The following is a 12,739-nucleotide window of genomic DNA, read 5'->3' as shown; positions in this document are numbered from 1 at the left end:
TAACTGTAAAGGGAAATGACCTGTCAGGAGAAACAGTAAAGTTCATATATCAGAATGAAAGGAAAATTGATTCTTGATTTGTGCCTTAAATATGTTTTTTGACACTTTTCTGAACTCCAAATGCCGCTGTATCGCTGTTTTTACAAGTTCACTGTTTCAGAAAGTTTTTCATTTCGAGTTCAAGTGATCCCCTTCTTTTCAGTAATAACGTCAGCACACAGAACAAAAAAGAGCAGCTTATGTTCTTACACAATTTCTGGGTATAGGCCGGAGCAAGTGTTCCTAATATTTTGTTTGTGTGCTGTCCTTAGCCATGCTCGGTGTTGAGTGAGTGCTTGGTGTCCTGATACGGAGCAAGGCCTGGACTGCAGCCACCGGTCTATTCATGTTTGCGACCTGATCTGCAGCTGCCTTTAAAACCTGCGTGTTTGCTGCAATAAATCTCTAAAAATGTGTAAACAGGCGTGCACACAAGCCGGCTCACATTCAAAGGCAGAAGGTCCGGCACACATCTCGATAAACACATAGACTGGATGGACATTAAGTGACCGGGGCCCAAGGAAAAACTGAAAATCATGTGCAGCATTGCATGCATTCTGCACAGTGCATGGAAAATTCCCATTGAGAAACCGGAGAGGAGCTGAAAAGCAGTGAAGGACTGGTTAAGGGCTCCCCCGTGTGGCGGAAGAGGTGAACTTCAATGACAGCTGACACTGAAGACAAGTTGCTCGAGGTTGAGCACTGAAAAACTTATATAATGATTTTGTTTTTAAAGCAATCCATTAACCACGCAATATCCCTCATAATTCATTTATAGTTGCAATTAAATTTACTCCAAACAGATGACAAATACGCCCCAAGATGAAACAGTTGGAGACAGTAGAGATGATGCAAGCTATAGGCAGTTACCCCAAAATGTCTAAAGATTTTACTGGAGAATATGTTGCCAGTCATACATGCAATTTAAATCTTGATTAATGCCTCATACTTATATCAGCGGGAATGGCGTGGCATTATCACCGAGCTGAAAAAGAAAGTAGAACTGCTTAGTCCTTTTGTTTGACCTCTCATCATCTCCTCTGGTAGAGTAGAACAATGTCAGAGTAAAGGTTAAGGATATCTTTTCATTCAAGATATGTAGATGTGCAGGAAAAGTTACACATGATGAGATATGAAATATTTTTAACAGCGCCAAATTAATTGTAGAAACCCACTCCAGATTAAAATTGTGTTGTGTGGCATTTTTCTGATGATGATGAAGAATATAAGATCAAACTTGTATTTTTGAGTATTTCTTTAGTAATTTTTTGTGAATCAGGATCAGACGATAAAATGCTGTTTAAAAAAGATGGTATTTGTGAGGTGGAAAATGTGCTTGACGGGCCACAAGGTCCCTAGACAGAGCTCTTAACAACGGGAGTTGAAGAACCAATGTCCTAGAAAACAACACAGGTTTTGGGGATTTTTGCTAAAAACGCCAAAATCATAATTAAAAGACCACTGAGAACACTTTAAAAAAAGATCAAAAGATGATCGCAGTCAAACTTTAAGTCGGCCAACATCCAGCAGATGACAGGAAGCAGCTTATCCATACTGATGTTTCTGGACTATGTGGGATGTTCAAGTGCACATTTCATCCAAAATGAGACAGTTTAAAACCGTTGAATCTGTTCTGCCTCAATAAAACAAACTTAAATCATAGTCTGGAGTGTTTTGTGACACTTGACAGTTTAAGGTTTGCAGCAGCTGAACTTTGGGTTCAGGTTTCCGTTTGAGCAATTCTTCAGCAGTTTCTCTCGAACGAGCTGCAGAACTATCCTTCTGTTGCTATTATTTATAAAAACATTAAGAAAAAGCTCTTAAAATGTTTCTTTTCCTAAATGAAAAGGCTGTAAAAGAGCCTTTGAAGAGTAATGGGAAGAATTTTGGAATCTAATAGGTTGTTTTTTTTGTATCAACTTGCTTTTAAAAGACTAGGAAATATAAAATAATTCCCTGAACGGAACTTCCCAAAGTCAAACATAAAACTGATAATATCAGACCAACAGGAAGGACAGAGCCGGCCTTCAGAATGAAAACTTCTTTTCAAAATAAACCGAAGTAGAATATGTTCCAGCAAAGATACACACAGGCGCACCCCTACACAGATGAGATAATCGACCTGTTTTAAATAAATCTGCTGGAACAAAGGTAGGAAAAAAAAATCCTTGTTTCCCCAATTTCCTTCTTTTCCACAGTTTCTCCCATATAGTGGGAGAAACTTTCCTCCGTCCCTTTAAGTGCATACCAGAACGGACACTCCTATTCTTGTGGGACATCAATTAAAAAAGTATTTTTGAGTAACGTTAATATTATGTCATGAAAATAAGTACGAATTTTAGAATGTTTAAGAAATATGTATATATTACATGACTGAAGACACTTTTTTATGACTTTTGCACAGACTATTTTGCACTTAGAAACCCCCCGTTGATGAGCAAGGTGAGATAAAATCGCGGTGAAGAGTCCAGGTCGTTGGACCGTGCAGTGAGATAACCATGACTTCTGTTTGACCCGAGTCTGGCTGGAAAAAAGGGGAGAATAAGAGCAAACAGGTGAGGGCGAGTCTGTGTGATGGCTCCACAGCAGCTGCTAACGCGGGAGGGTGATGACATGTGAAGCCCCGCCCACTGTCAGCTGTTCAATATAAACAGAGCAATGAAGATGGCAGGGTTTCACTGAAGTGCTGCAACAAAACACTCTTCTTTAGTCTGAATAAAAAGGTTTGTGCAGCAGCTTTGTTAGGTCTGTTGCTTTTGAGGCTTTTATTGTGAAAAACACGAACTTTGACAAAAGCACTCAGTGGAGAGATAATTACAACTAATTAATCTCAAAAAGAGACAGTTTTTAAAACACGGTGTTGGAAGACTTTTGGATAAAAGAGGCGGGGCTTTAGCCACTTCATTTACAAACCACCATTAGTGGAATTATAGCTCTGTTAATCCTGTGGGGCCAGTCCGCCTTGGAGACAAATCGAACCTCCCTACTGAAGGGTAGTGTATGTCTTTTTAATATAGAATACAATAATGACAATATCAATGCATTGGGTTCAGGATTTTCTAATCTGTGTCCTATTTCAAATGAAAAAAAATCTGTCAAAATATAAGTAAAGGCACGGTAGAACTCTTCAGGAAGCAAGCATACCTTCTATTTGCAGAAATTCTGTCAAGTCTTGTCTCAATTATTTAACCTTTTTAAAGAGAAATACACAAAAAAAACTGAATGAATCACTTTACACTTTACAGCAGTAGTCACTAAACTCACCGGTGAGTTTGTCCATCACTGTTTACACTGCAGGAATGGCACCGAACCCTCCAATGGCATTGTTTTCCTTCAAAAATGTAACTCTAACATTTCAAAAAGTTTTTAAATTTGAGCATTTTTGGTTGAAAACAAACATAAGAATTGTAGAAACCCTTTGGAGTCAATCCTTGGAACTCTATGTAGTTTAGTGGAGCTTCATCCAATTTTTTAGACATTTTTAACACTGTTATGACCTTCTCTTTGCTTTGTCTTTTAATTTAAACATTTTTATTTTGTCTTTACATGTTTTGTCATAAAAGCATATTTTGTGATTTTTGCAGCACAAAAATGACTAAATTTACCACTCGGAATTGAGTTTTTAGGGCAGTTTCAGGCTATTGTGTAGTAATAATAATATTTTTGTTAAAAAAAAGAAAAAGAAAAAGACGCGTTGTTGAGAGCGCTCGGTGTAGTCAGTGTAATATTTTCAACATAATTTGTCTGCCTTAGTTCCAACACTAAAAAATGTCTCCTGAAAACTGAAAAAATGTACTTTTGAGAGGCAGTATAAATCAGTCTCCCAGCTCAAAGTGAAGGAAGGCTCTTTGTTCTTCCGGGGTGCTGGTAGTTTTCCGCTGAAGGTTGCTAACGGAATACTAAGAAAGACACTGTTTGTTCTGCCTCCTCCTTTGCATTCACCTCTTCTCTCTTTAAAACCACAATTTCTAATCATTAACTTCAACTAAACCCATTCGTCACGTGCGTCTCCATGTTCCTCTGCGTTTCTATCCGGCCGGGATCCAACCCTTGTTTGTGGGGGAGCACACAAACACCCGCTCCCACCAGTGAAATGAGCCGCCGGCTGCACACTCAAGATCTAAAGGAGGGGAGGGCACGTGAGAAATGTGCAACTAGGTCACTGACAATCTTTTGCAAGTGAATAAATGATGTAAAATCTTTCATTTTTTAGTTTGAATGGCAGGAATGTAAGAAAAATGTTTTAAATAGTGCAGCTTTCAATTCCTTCACATGTTCAGTTTCTGTCGTCAGTTTTCATCCGAAAGCTTTAGATTTTAAAATACAACATCTTAGAATTGAACCAGTGGTACAAGGTGCAATGATGGGGTGTTGTCGTTGGTTACTCGGAAGTGGAGGTGATGGCCATTTTTAACTGTGCTATTCAGGAACTGAAGGGGAGGAAAGCCAAAAAAGTGCAAATTATGCCAAGAACACATAATTACTTCTGTAAAATAATTGATTTATGTTCTATTGACAACTTCCTTTGATCCAAATGAGACATAAATCCCACCTCCACGTCTAGAGAAGCAGGGAAACTTCAACCAAACCAAGTTTGAAGTGTAAAAAAAAATAAGAGTGAATGCACTAGCTCTGGCTTCAAAGGGAATCTGTAATGAAAATATGTCACTGACTGAAGGCAAACAGCAGCTCCTGCCATTCAGCTGAGATCCAATCTCTACTCTTTTCCACTACTCTGCCCAACTGGCAAGCAGCTGTAAATCCACAGCTCTCCTTCTCTGTCATGTCCTTTGTACTCATTTCACTGTGCCAGAGGGCACTGCCTGCTTCTGCCGCCGTCTTTTCCGTACACACCACTTTCACCAACCCCGCCTGAACAAGGAAAATAGTCCACAATCAAGCAGGTCATTGCTTTTGTGCTTTTTTCCCCCCCAAATAAAATGTTTGTACATAATACAAAATAGTTGTAATAAATGTAATAATTCAAAGTCCTAATGTGCGTTTCTGAGTACCAATCTGCAACAGTTCATCTCCCAAAATGACCTCTGTTTGGTTGTTTTGAAATATGTTCAGAACCTGTGATGTTGGAAAAATCTTGAGCCATGATTGGCTTAGCAGGCCACAGGACTTGGTAGTGTAGCAGTAGAGTTGGTTGTCCAGTTTTTACCCAGTAAAACCTAAAGTACATCAGCTGTGTAGCTTACGTCTTAGTATTATAAAGTCACTTAAGAAATGCGGCTTTGTCCTAAACAGTTTTTTATCAGAAAGTGCATTGAAAGTTTGATTTGTTTGTGCTACTTGATGCTGAATTTATCACTTCTTAAATTAGGGAACCTTTGAACTTGCCAGACGTCTGCTGAAAAAACTGTTTTGGACAAAAGGCGCAATGAAGATCTGTTTCAACCCTTAAATGTCAAAAGCAGGGAAGCTAATCAAGTACTGATAATAAATATGCATTTATATGACAAGATACTATTAAACATGTACATTGTGTTGAGATTAAGCTAATTAAAAGTGCTTTATTTTATTGCCTCTATCGCATGTTTTAATTGCCTCTATTGCATGTTTCTAATCTTCATTAAGTTCGATTTTAGGGTTCACAACAGAAAACAAAAACAAAGAAGGCCCGTGCACAGAAATCATCAATGTATGCATAAAGACACAGAAAACCCATCAGGGCTTTTGTTGCACTTTTGAACAAGAACTCCAGTTGAACAGAACCTGAGTGGGTCATCTGAGGAAACACGTCATTGTCAACACCGAGAAGCTTTTACAGACAGAAATGTCAATAAATGTTCTAATGTGATTTAAAAATGACAAAAATGTTGCAACATTTTACCCTGCAACACCAAACGACCATGCTTGCGCCATCACACTTACAGTATTTCAGTCTGGAAAAACAAGAAACGGTATGTACTTTGAAACAATTATGAACGATGTCTTTCTGTTCCATAAATCGGAAAGAGAAAAAAAGAAAACAAAAATAGACATGTAACGTTAGCTCCGAGGGCCTGGAGCTTCACATGTTCTCAGTTTATCGGGGAACACGCCAAACCGGGAGGTTATTACCTCATTAAGGGACTTGTTAGTCACCCTTGATCAGCAAAAGTGGTGTTTCATCAGGAAGCGCACGATTCCCCATCACAAAAACTGACATACGTTGCATTTTCATTTGAAAAATCCTAATTTTTTTCTTTACTTCTGGAGAAAAGCCTTTTTCAATGTGAGATTTTGATAAATAGGACTGTCTGTACATAATTAATAAAGCCATTTTTATTAGCAACTTGATTTGTGCACAACTTGAATCTCATTGGATTTCTTCCATTTCATAAACATTCAGTAAAGGCAAAACAACATCTAGTCAGGCAGCAGTTAAACACGGTTTAAAAGCCCCGTGGAGCACATTTAAATGGATAATTACATTTAAAGGGAAAAACAGGAAACTTGACCAATTAGCCATTACAGCTTATCCTGCACAGAACCTCTCAAATAAAAAGAAAAAAAGAAAACTGTGCACTTTAAATCTCCATCAAAAGGAGCATTTAGAAATCAAAGTTATGGATTTATAGATGAACATAATTACTAAGGTATTGATAATTAATCATTTGGAAACTAAATTGAACTGAAATGTATTCTGGACTAAATGTTGAAATACTATGATTTTAAACACTTTAACAGAAAAAGAATTGGTTTTGATACTTAATGCCATTACAGTAAAAAAAAAGAAATAGTTTATTTTTTTTCCAAACATGGAAACAGTATGGAACCTGAAGAGGGGTAGGTTTCATCACAAAATAAAAAAGAGAGGTCCCTATACAGAGCTTTAAATAAATCACACGAAGAACCTAAAACTGTTCATTAGTTTCCCAATTTTTCCAGGCCTAAAAATGTGGGATAGCCATTTTCAGACTCCATGTACAGGCATTGAAGTTAAAGGCTAACCAGGTCGAACTTTGAGCAATAAGGGACTCGGATTTGGTAGTGACGAATGGATGGCATTCTTTTTAATTCACAGAAGTGCCAATCATATGAAAATTGATCAAGGAGGAGATGTAAATAATTGGGTTTTGCGTTTGAATTCTATGACACCAAGTCTTTCATATATCAGATTAGAGCTGTGAAAAGAAAAATCCTGGAGTGAAATTAGAGATTCGCTTCGACATTTTACACCAAGACCCTTCCCCCTGTAGGTGGCGGACATGAGCTAATAAATGGAAAAAATAGAAAAAGAAGAGGAAGCCCCTCCCAGCTAGTGAAGTGTGAACACCGTGGGCTAAACGCACATTCAAGAGCGCGTGTTCTTGAATGCGCATCAAATGCTCGATAAGTCCGCAGCTTTAGACGTTCAATCAAACAAGTATTCTCTGTTGGTTTGTGGTTATATCCGTTTTCATTTCCCTCCATCTGCGTTGTAAGATTCAGCTCCCAGGCGACAGTTTGGCCGTCTGACAGCGTCTGCTCATTCTCACCATCCTGTATTGCTCGGATAAGCCGTTCTGACCTGGCTTTGCTCCAGCACGCCCCTACACAAGGACGTGTATGGGAACCTGACCCCTCCTCACACACACACACAACTCTATTTTAGCCTGCGACCCACTGACCTTTGACCTTCGCAACTCAGCAATATTAGGGCAACACAGGATTTGGTTCTGTGGGCTTTGAATCCGCTCCGCTGTGGCACTTGCAGTGTTCATGGGGGCTCATGAACAAAAAAATACGGCAGATTAAACAAACAAAAAAAGAACATTTTCGGGAATAATGAGAGATATAACTGAAAATCTGTGTGAACCTGGTTCCAGCTGGTCTGCTTGTGCTCAAATAAGGAATTTTATAAATAATAAAACAAGGAAAGAATTCCCTTTTTCCCAAAAAAATTCTTCTATGATTAAACCAAAAGCAAGGACTTATTGTTTAAATTTTATTTTGTTAAAACCAATTGTGTTTAGATACAAAACAAATGAAAAATAACTAGTGATGTAAAAGAATTAACTTTCAGTTAAAAAAAAAGAATTTCTTACATTTAAATACAAACAGAAACCTGTTTTAAAAACATTAAACTGCTTTTAAGGAAAATAAAGGGTAAAGCATTGTCTCAATTAAGATGAGATTAAAATGAGTCCTAATGAATAATTTCTTAGACAAAATTCCACAAAAACCTAAAAAGAATGAGGAAATTTGGACTCTTTTATAAGCTACTTGGCACAGGTGGACTGTAGCTTTCCTGACCTAGAGGGGGCGCTCTACTTAGTAGGTGAAATGTAAAATTCCAAATAAATATTTTTATTTATGCCAAATCACAAATGTATCATTGTTGGGATATCCAGGTGTTAGACAAATATGGCAAAAGACGTTGAAAATTTGCGATAAATGGTTACTTTAAATGTGCTAAAACAATCTGACGGCATCTTGAAGTATTTAACGAATCAAATAAATCCATTTATGGATTTGACCAATCTGATAGACGCTTTCACGTTATTGACCAATCAGATGGAGCACTTTTCTGTTAGATGCTCGCCTCCTATGTAGACTATGGTCATTTAATTATAACTAAAGGTATGTTGAATTATTTAAATAAACTGTCAAAGTAAAAAGGAAATGATGCTTTTGGTTGTTTTGCTATTTATCCATGTATCTCGAGTTATATTGTCATCGCAATATTGATCACTAATATCGTGAGTTTTCCTCATATTGTGCAACCCTATTTTTATTTATAAATTACTCACAAATTCATATTTAAAAAATAAGTCGGAGTGCCTAAACCATTATTTATATTTAAATCTAGATACTTTTCAGGCTATTTTCTATATATTAATACATATAAACTAGATTGGTCAAGGATTTACAGTTTCATTTAGGTAATTTATTCTCCCCTAGCAGGAGGCCTCCTTTTACAGAACTGCATCTGTGCTTTTCAGGATTTTGTCTTTTAAGGCAGATCTGCTGGATTTAGAGAACTGTCTGAGCCAGAACTCCGTCCTCCATGCTGGCCCCCTACCTTAAAAAAAAAGGTTGCAGTGTGTGCATCTTGAACGGAGGAAAAGATGAGCGACAAAGCAGTGTCCATAAATGTAGTCTGTACTGTGCAAAGGCAGCTTAGCATAATTCAGAAATTCCAGACAGTCTGTACAGAGCTAAAACCCTCAAAGCAGCTTTCTCCACCCCCCACCCCACCACCACCACCAACACCACCTCATCTCTCATCTCTTCCAAAAGCACTTCCGCACAAACAGGAATTCTGCATGGCTCCAACTGTGGACTTCCCAGGAATAACAGCCTGCCAGCCCATTAAATGTCCTAGTGTTTGTTTGTGAAGGGGAACAAGCCAAACTAACAGCAGAAACCAGAAAAAAAAACATATTTTTTTTTATCCTTAAAGATATCAGACAGAAATCCAACATTAACGGAAATGGAAAAAAACCAAAAACCTCCAGTAATCTTGATGAGAAGTGACCAACATCCAAACATTAATAAAAATCTTCTGACTGATGCATGAATTGGTTTAAAAACAAAAAAACACCTGGAAAGTCCAAACCAGAAGCTGCTCAGAAAGTCCTGAATGAGGTATCGGTCGTTCACGTGAACTTTGACCACGGAGATAAAACAGCCTTTTCAGAGGCAGTGGCTGAGCTGAGCTGAAGCTGCCCCTGTTGACAGCTACCGCCCCATAAAAGTGGCCTGCATGCTGATTGTACACAGACGCCTCCAACGTTTGAGCCACAAAGGCTTATCCTGGAGATATTGTTGGATAAACTACTGTATATATGAAAAAAAGTAACTAAAAAGGGAATAATTGTTGCATTTACCGTTTTCAATCTGTACAACAATAGAATTGCAAAACAGGATATATGATTGGGTTAAATATCGTATTCAATGAGATAAATTCAATTAACGTGATTTACAAAAGCAGTGTAGCATATAGGACTAAACCTTTTAGCTACCACTATATTTTGCTTACACTAAGTTTAAAGGACTAATGAAGTATTATAAGAATAATACATCTATTTAAGTACAAACTTGTTTTATTTTAGCTAATTTTGAACCTCGACTGTCGTATTTTTCAGTGTATAAGTCGCAGTTGTTTTGCTTAGTGCGACTTATGTGAGACTTTCAAAAATAAAAAGCAATACCACTAGAGGGCACTGCAGGTGTGTGTATCAGTATTTACTACAAACAGCAACAGCAGCAGAAGAAGCACCACTCAGTCTTATGCCATGTTAAAACCGTGTCTGTGTACACGCGCGTATGTGCTAGTTTTGGGTTTACGCTTTTAAAAGTCTCGTGTTTGCGCATCGCTACGCAGGTTTTTGGGTTCTGTGTTACAAAAAGAAAAAACGCACGGCCATCAAGCGCGAGTTGAAAGTGAAACCAGTTGAACAATCAGGGACTCAGATTTGGTAGTGACGTATAAGTAGCATCTTTTTTATTCATGGAAGTGCAAAAATAACTAAATCAATAATTGCAGCTTGTTCTAGGCTGGAATGATATGAGACCAAGTCTTTCATATATTGGAATAGAGCTGTAAAAGAAAAATCTTTGTGATGATTTGCACTGCTTCGTCATTTTGCCCCAAGCCTCATCAAAGAGCTTTTTTTTTTGCTATGGTATCTGAATAATAATTCATATATTTCGCTAATATACCTGATTGAAGCTAAATAAGCATCAATGTGTTACAGTGGTGAAGCGTGCATATAGTCTGAAAAATACGGTAAGATTTATTCCCAAAATCATTTTTTGTTCAAATTATGGTTGCAATTGGCTGCATGCGGTTAAATGAACAGATTCTATTATTTAACCTCAGATTAGGCAGCATTTTCAGGTAGATGATCTGAAGGTGTTTCCCTATATCTTCAGTTGTGAGCCACCCAAAAAAAAGTGCAATATTTCTGTGAAATTTGACAACATTTGCTGTGCTTGTTAAAAGGTGAAAAGAGGAGGATGCCAGATGGCAGCTTCATGGTACAAACGTTGGGAAGAAAGGAACAACATCCTACCTGGACCTCCTGAAGGAGCTGAATGCACCTCTCTCTCACATCTTCAAAAGGACACCGTTTGGAGAGCATAAGAAGATGAGCCAAGATGTCATTCAGATCACTGCTGAGCACAGTCCCAGTTGCCGGGGGCGACGATGTCAGAGGTCCGATGGCCTCCACTTTCCTTGTCACCTCCTGGGAAATGATCTCCATCGCTTCGAGTCTGGTGCTGAGGTCCCGGCTGCCCAGCCTGTCCCACCTACCCAAGGATTCCTGGTCCTGCACCTCCATCATTTGACGCACGGCTAATGCTTGAAGTGTCTCACAACCAGCTAAAAGGCAAAAATAAATGTGTTTTTTTTTTAGGTACATTGTTACACATCTAATTTTAAATAATATGGTATGTGTTCTTTATTGTTGTGGAATAAATAAAAAATTGATCATTCGATGCAATTATTGCCTTCGATCCTTAAAATTTCTACTTTAAATGTGCAAAAGATGAGCTTCATTGAATGCAAACGCTAAGAAGAAAATGTCATTTGCATTTTTGCAATCTCCTCAAGGTTTTTCCATCAGATTGCATTAAACATCAATGAATTACTTTTCTCACAAAATCCAATATGCATCATAAATCAACCAAAATCTGATTCCTACGAGGTTTTTACTAGAAAAACCTTTAACAAATTTGCAAAAGTTGCTTTAAAAAAATTAAACCTGATGCTTTACAATCTCTACAGTCTGTTCTAAAGCAATGCTCTCTGAAGGGGAAAACCCCATTCAATCCGCCGGTCTGTGTGTCTGTCTCTGTGTCTTGTCGACTGTCAATACTTTCAAGCCGACCGTTAACAAAGAAGCCAGAAAGTGCAGCAGATCCGCGGCGCAAACAGAACAGCCACAAACAAACCTTTCCAGAAAAGCCAAAAAAGACACAGTGTCATTCTTCAAAACTCACTTTGTCCTCATTATTTAGTGCAGGTCCTCCAAAACGGGACGCCTTATCTCTGCACAGTGACCAGTTACTCCAGGGCAGAAACGATAGGAGGCAACAACTTGAGAGGTAAACATCTGATTGGCACCAATCCTCGACCAATGAGCGCGGTACTTCAGCCTTTAGAGGCGGTCACTTTTGAGTACTCAAAAATGATTGGTTGATGGGAAGTAGCTGGCATGGCTGGCGAAAACTTTCTGGGAAATTGAGTTTACTGTGTGACAGTTAATACAGCGTGAATGTAAACTGAACTTTCTTTCCCACAATGCCTTTCCCGAGCACAAGCAGCCCCCCTTCCACTTGTTTATCAGAAACAAGCAGAGAAACAGAAAGGGGAGAGAAATGATGTACATTTCCGTTCAGTTCGTGTTATTTAGCTCAATTGTCTTTATCTACTGACCTAAATGTTTTAAGAAAACAATTTTACTGTGATGGAATAAATAAAAAAACATAACATTTTAACCAAAATATGATATTTTTTTACTGTTAGTATTGAAAAAAAGATTTACTTTACATTTAACTTTGCGCATATAAATACATATATTTTTGATGAGAATATTGGAATTTAATTTTAATAAGATAGTATTTTGCAACAATTTAAATAATACTTAGACTTTTTAAACTCTTTTGTATTTTTCTCTACATGTACAAACCGTATGTTGTAACATGTGTCTTCAGGTTCTTCATAGTATAAAAATGAATATCAGACCTGACTAAAATATGATGCTCCTTATACAGAATT

At 37.8% G+C, this 12,739-nt stretch overlaps 1 protein-coding gene across 1 annotated transcript in view; it reads right to left on the bottom strand.

The window, feature by feature from the left end:
• Nucleotides 1-12,279, bottom strand: part of sesn1 (sestrin 1) — a 54,327-nt gene extending 42,048 nt beyond the window's left edge. The window contains exons 1-2 of the mRNA XM_011491602.4: nt 11,962-12,279; nt 11,031-11,341 (exon numbers count right to left, since the gene is read on the bottom strand). Coding sequence (XP_011489904.1) covers nt 11,031-11,303 — 273 coding nt within the window. The 5' untranslated portion in view covers nt 11,304-11,341; nt 11,962-12,279. The remainder of the gene's footprint in view (nt 1-11,030; nt 11,342-11,961) is intronic.
• Between the last annotated feature and the right edge of the window lie 460 nt (nt 12,280-12,739).

Source organism: Oryzias latipes, chromosome 24 (assembly GCF_053564925.1).
Source record: "Oryzias latipes strain Hd-rR chromosome 24, Olatipes_Hd-rR_3.1".
NCBI lineage: Eukaryota > Metazoa > Chordata > Actinopteri > Beloniformes > Adrianichthyidae > Oryzias > Oryzias latipes.
The sequence above is the reverse complement of the archived record's forward strand: the minus strand, read 5'-3'. Positions and strand labels throughout refer to the sequence as shown.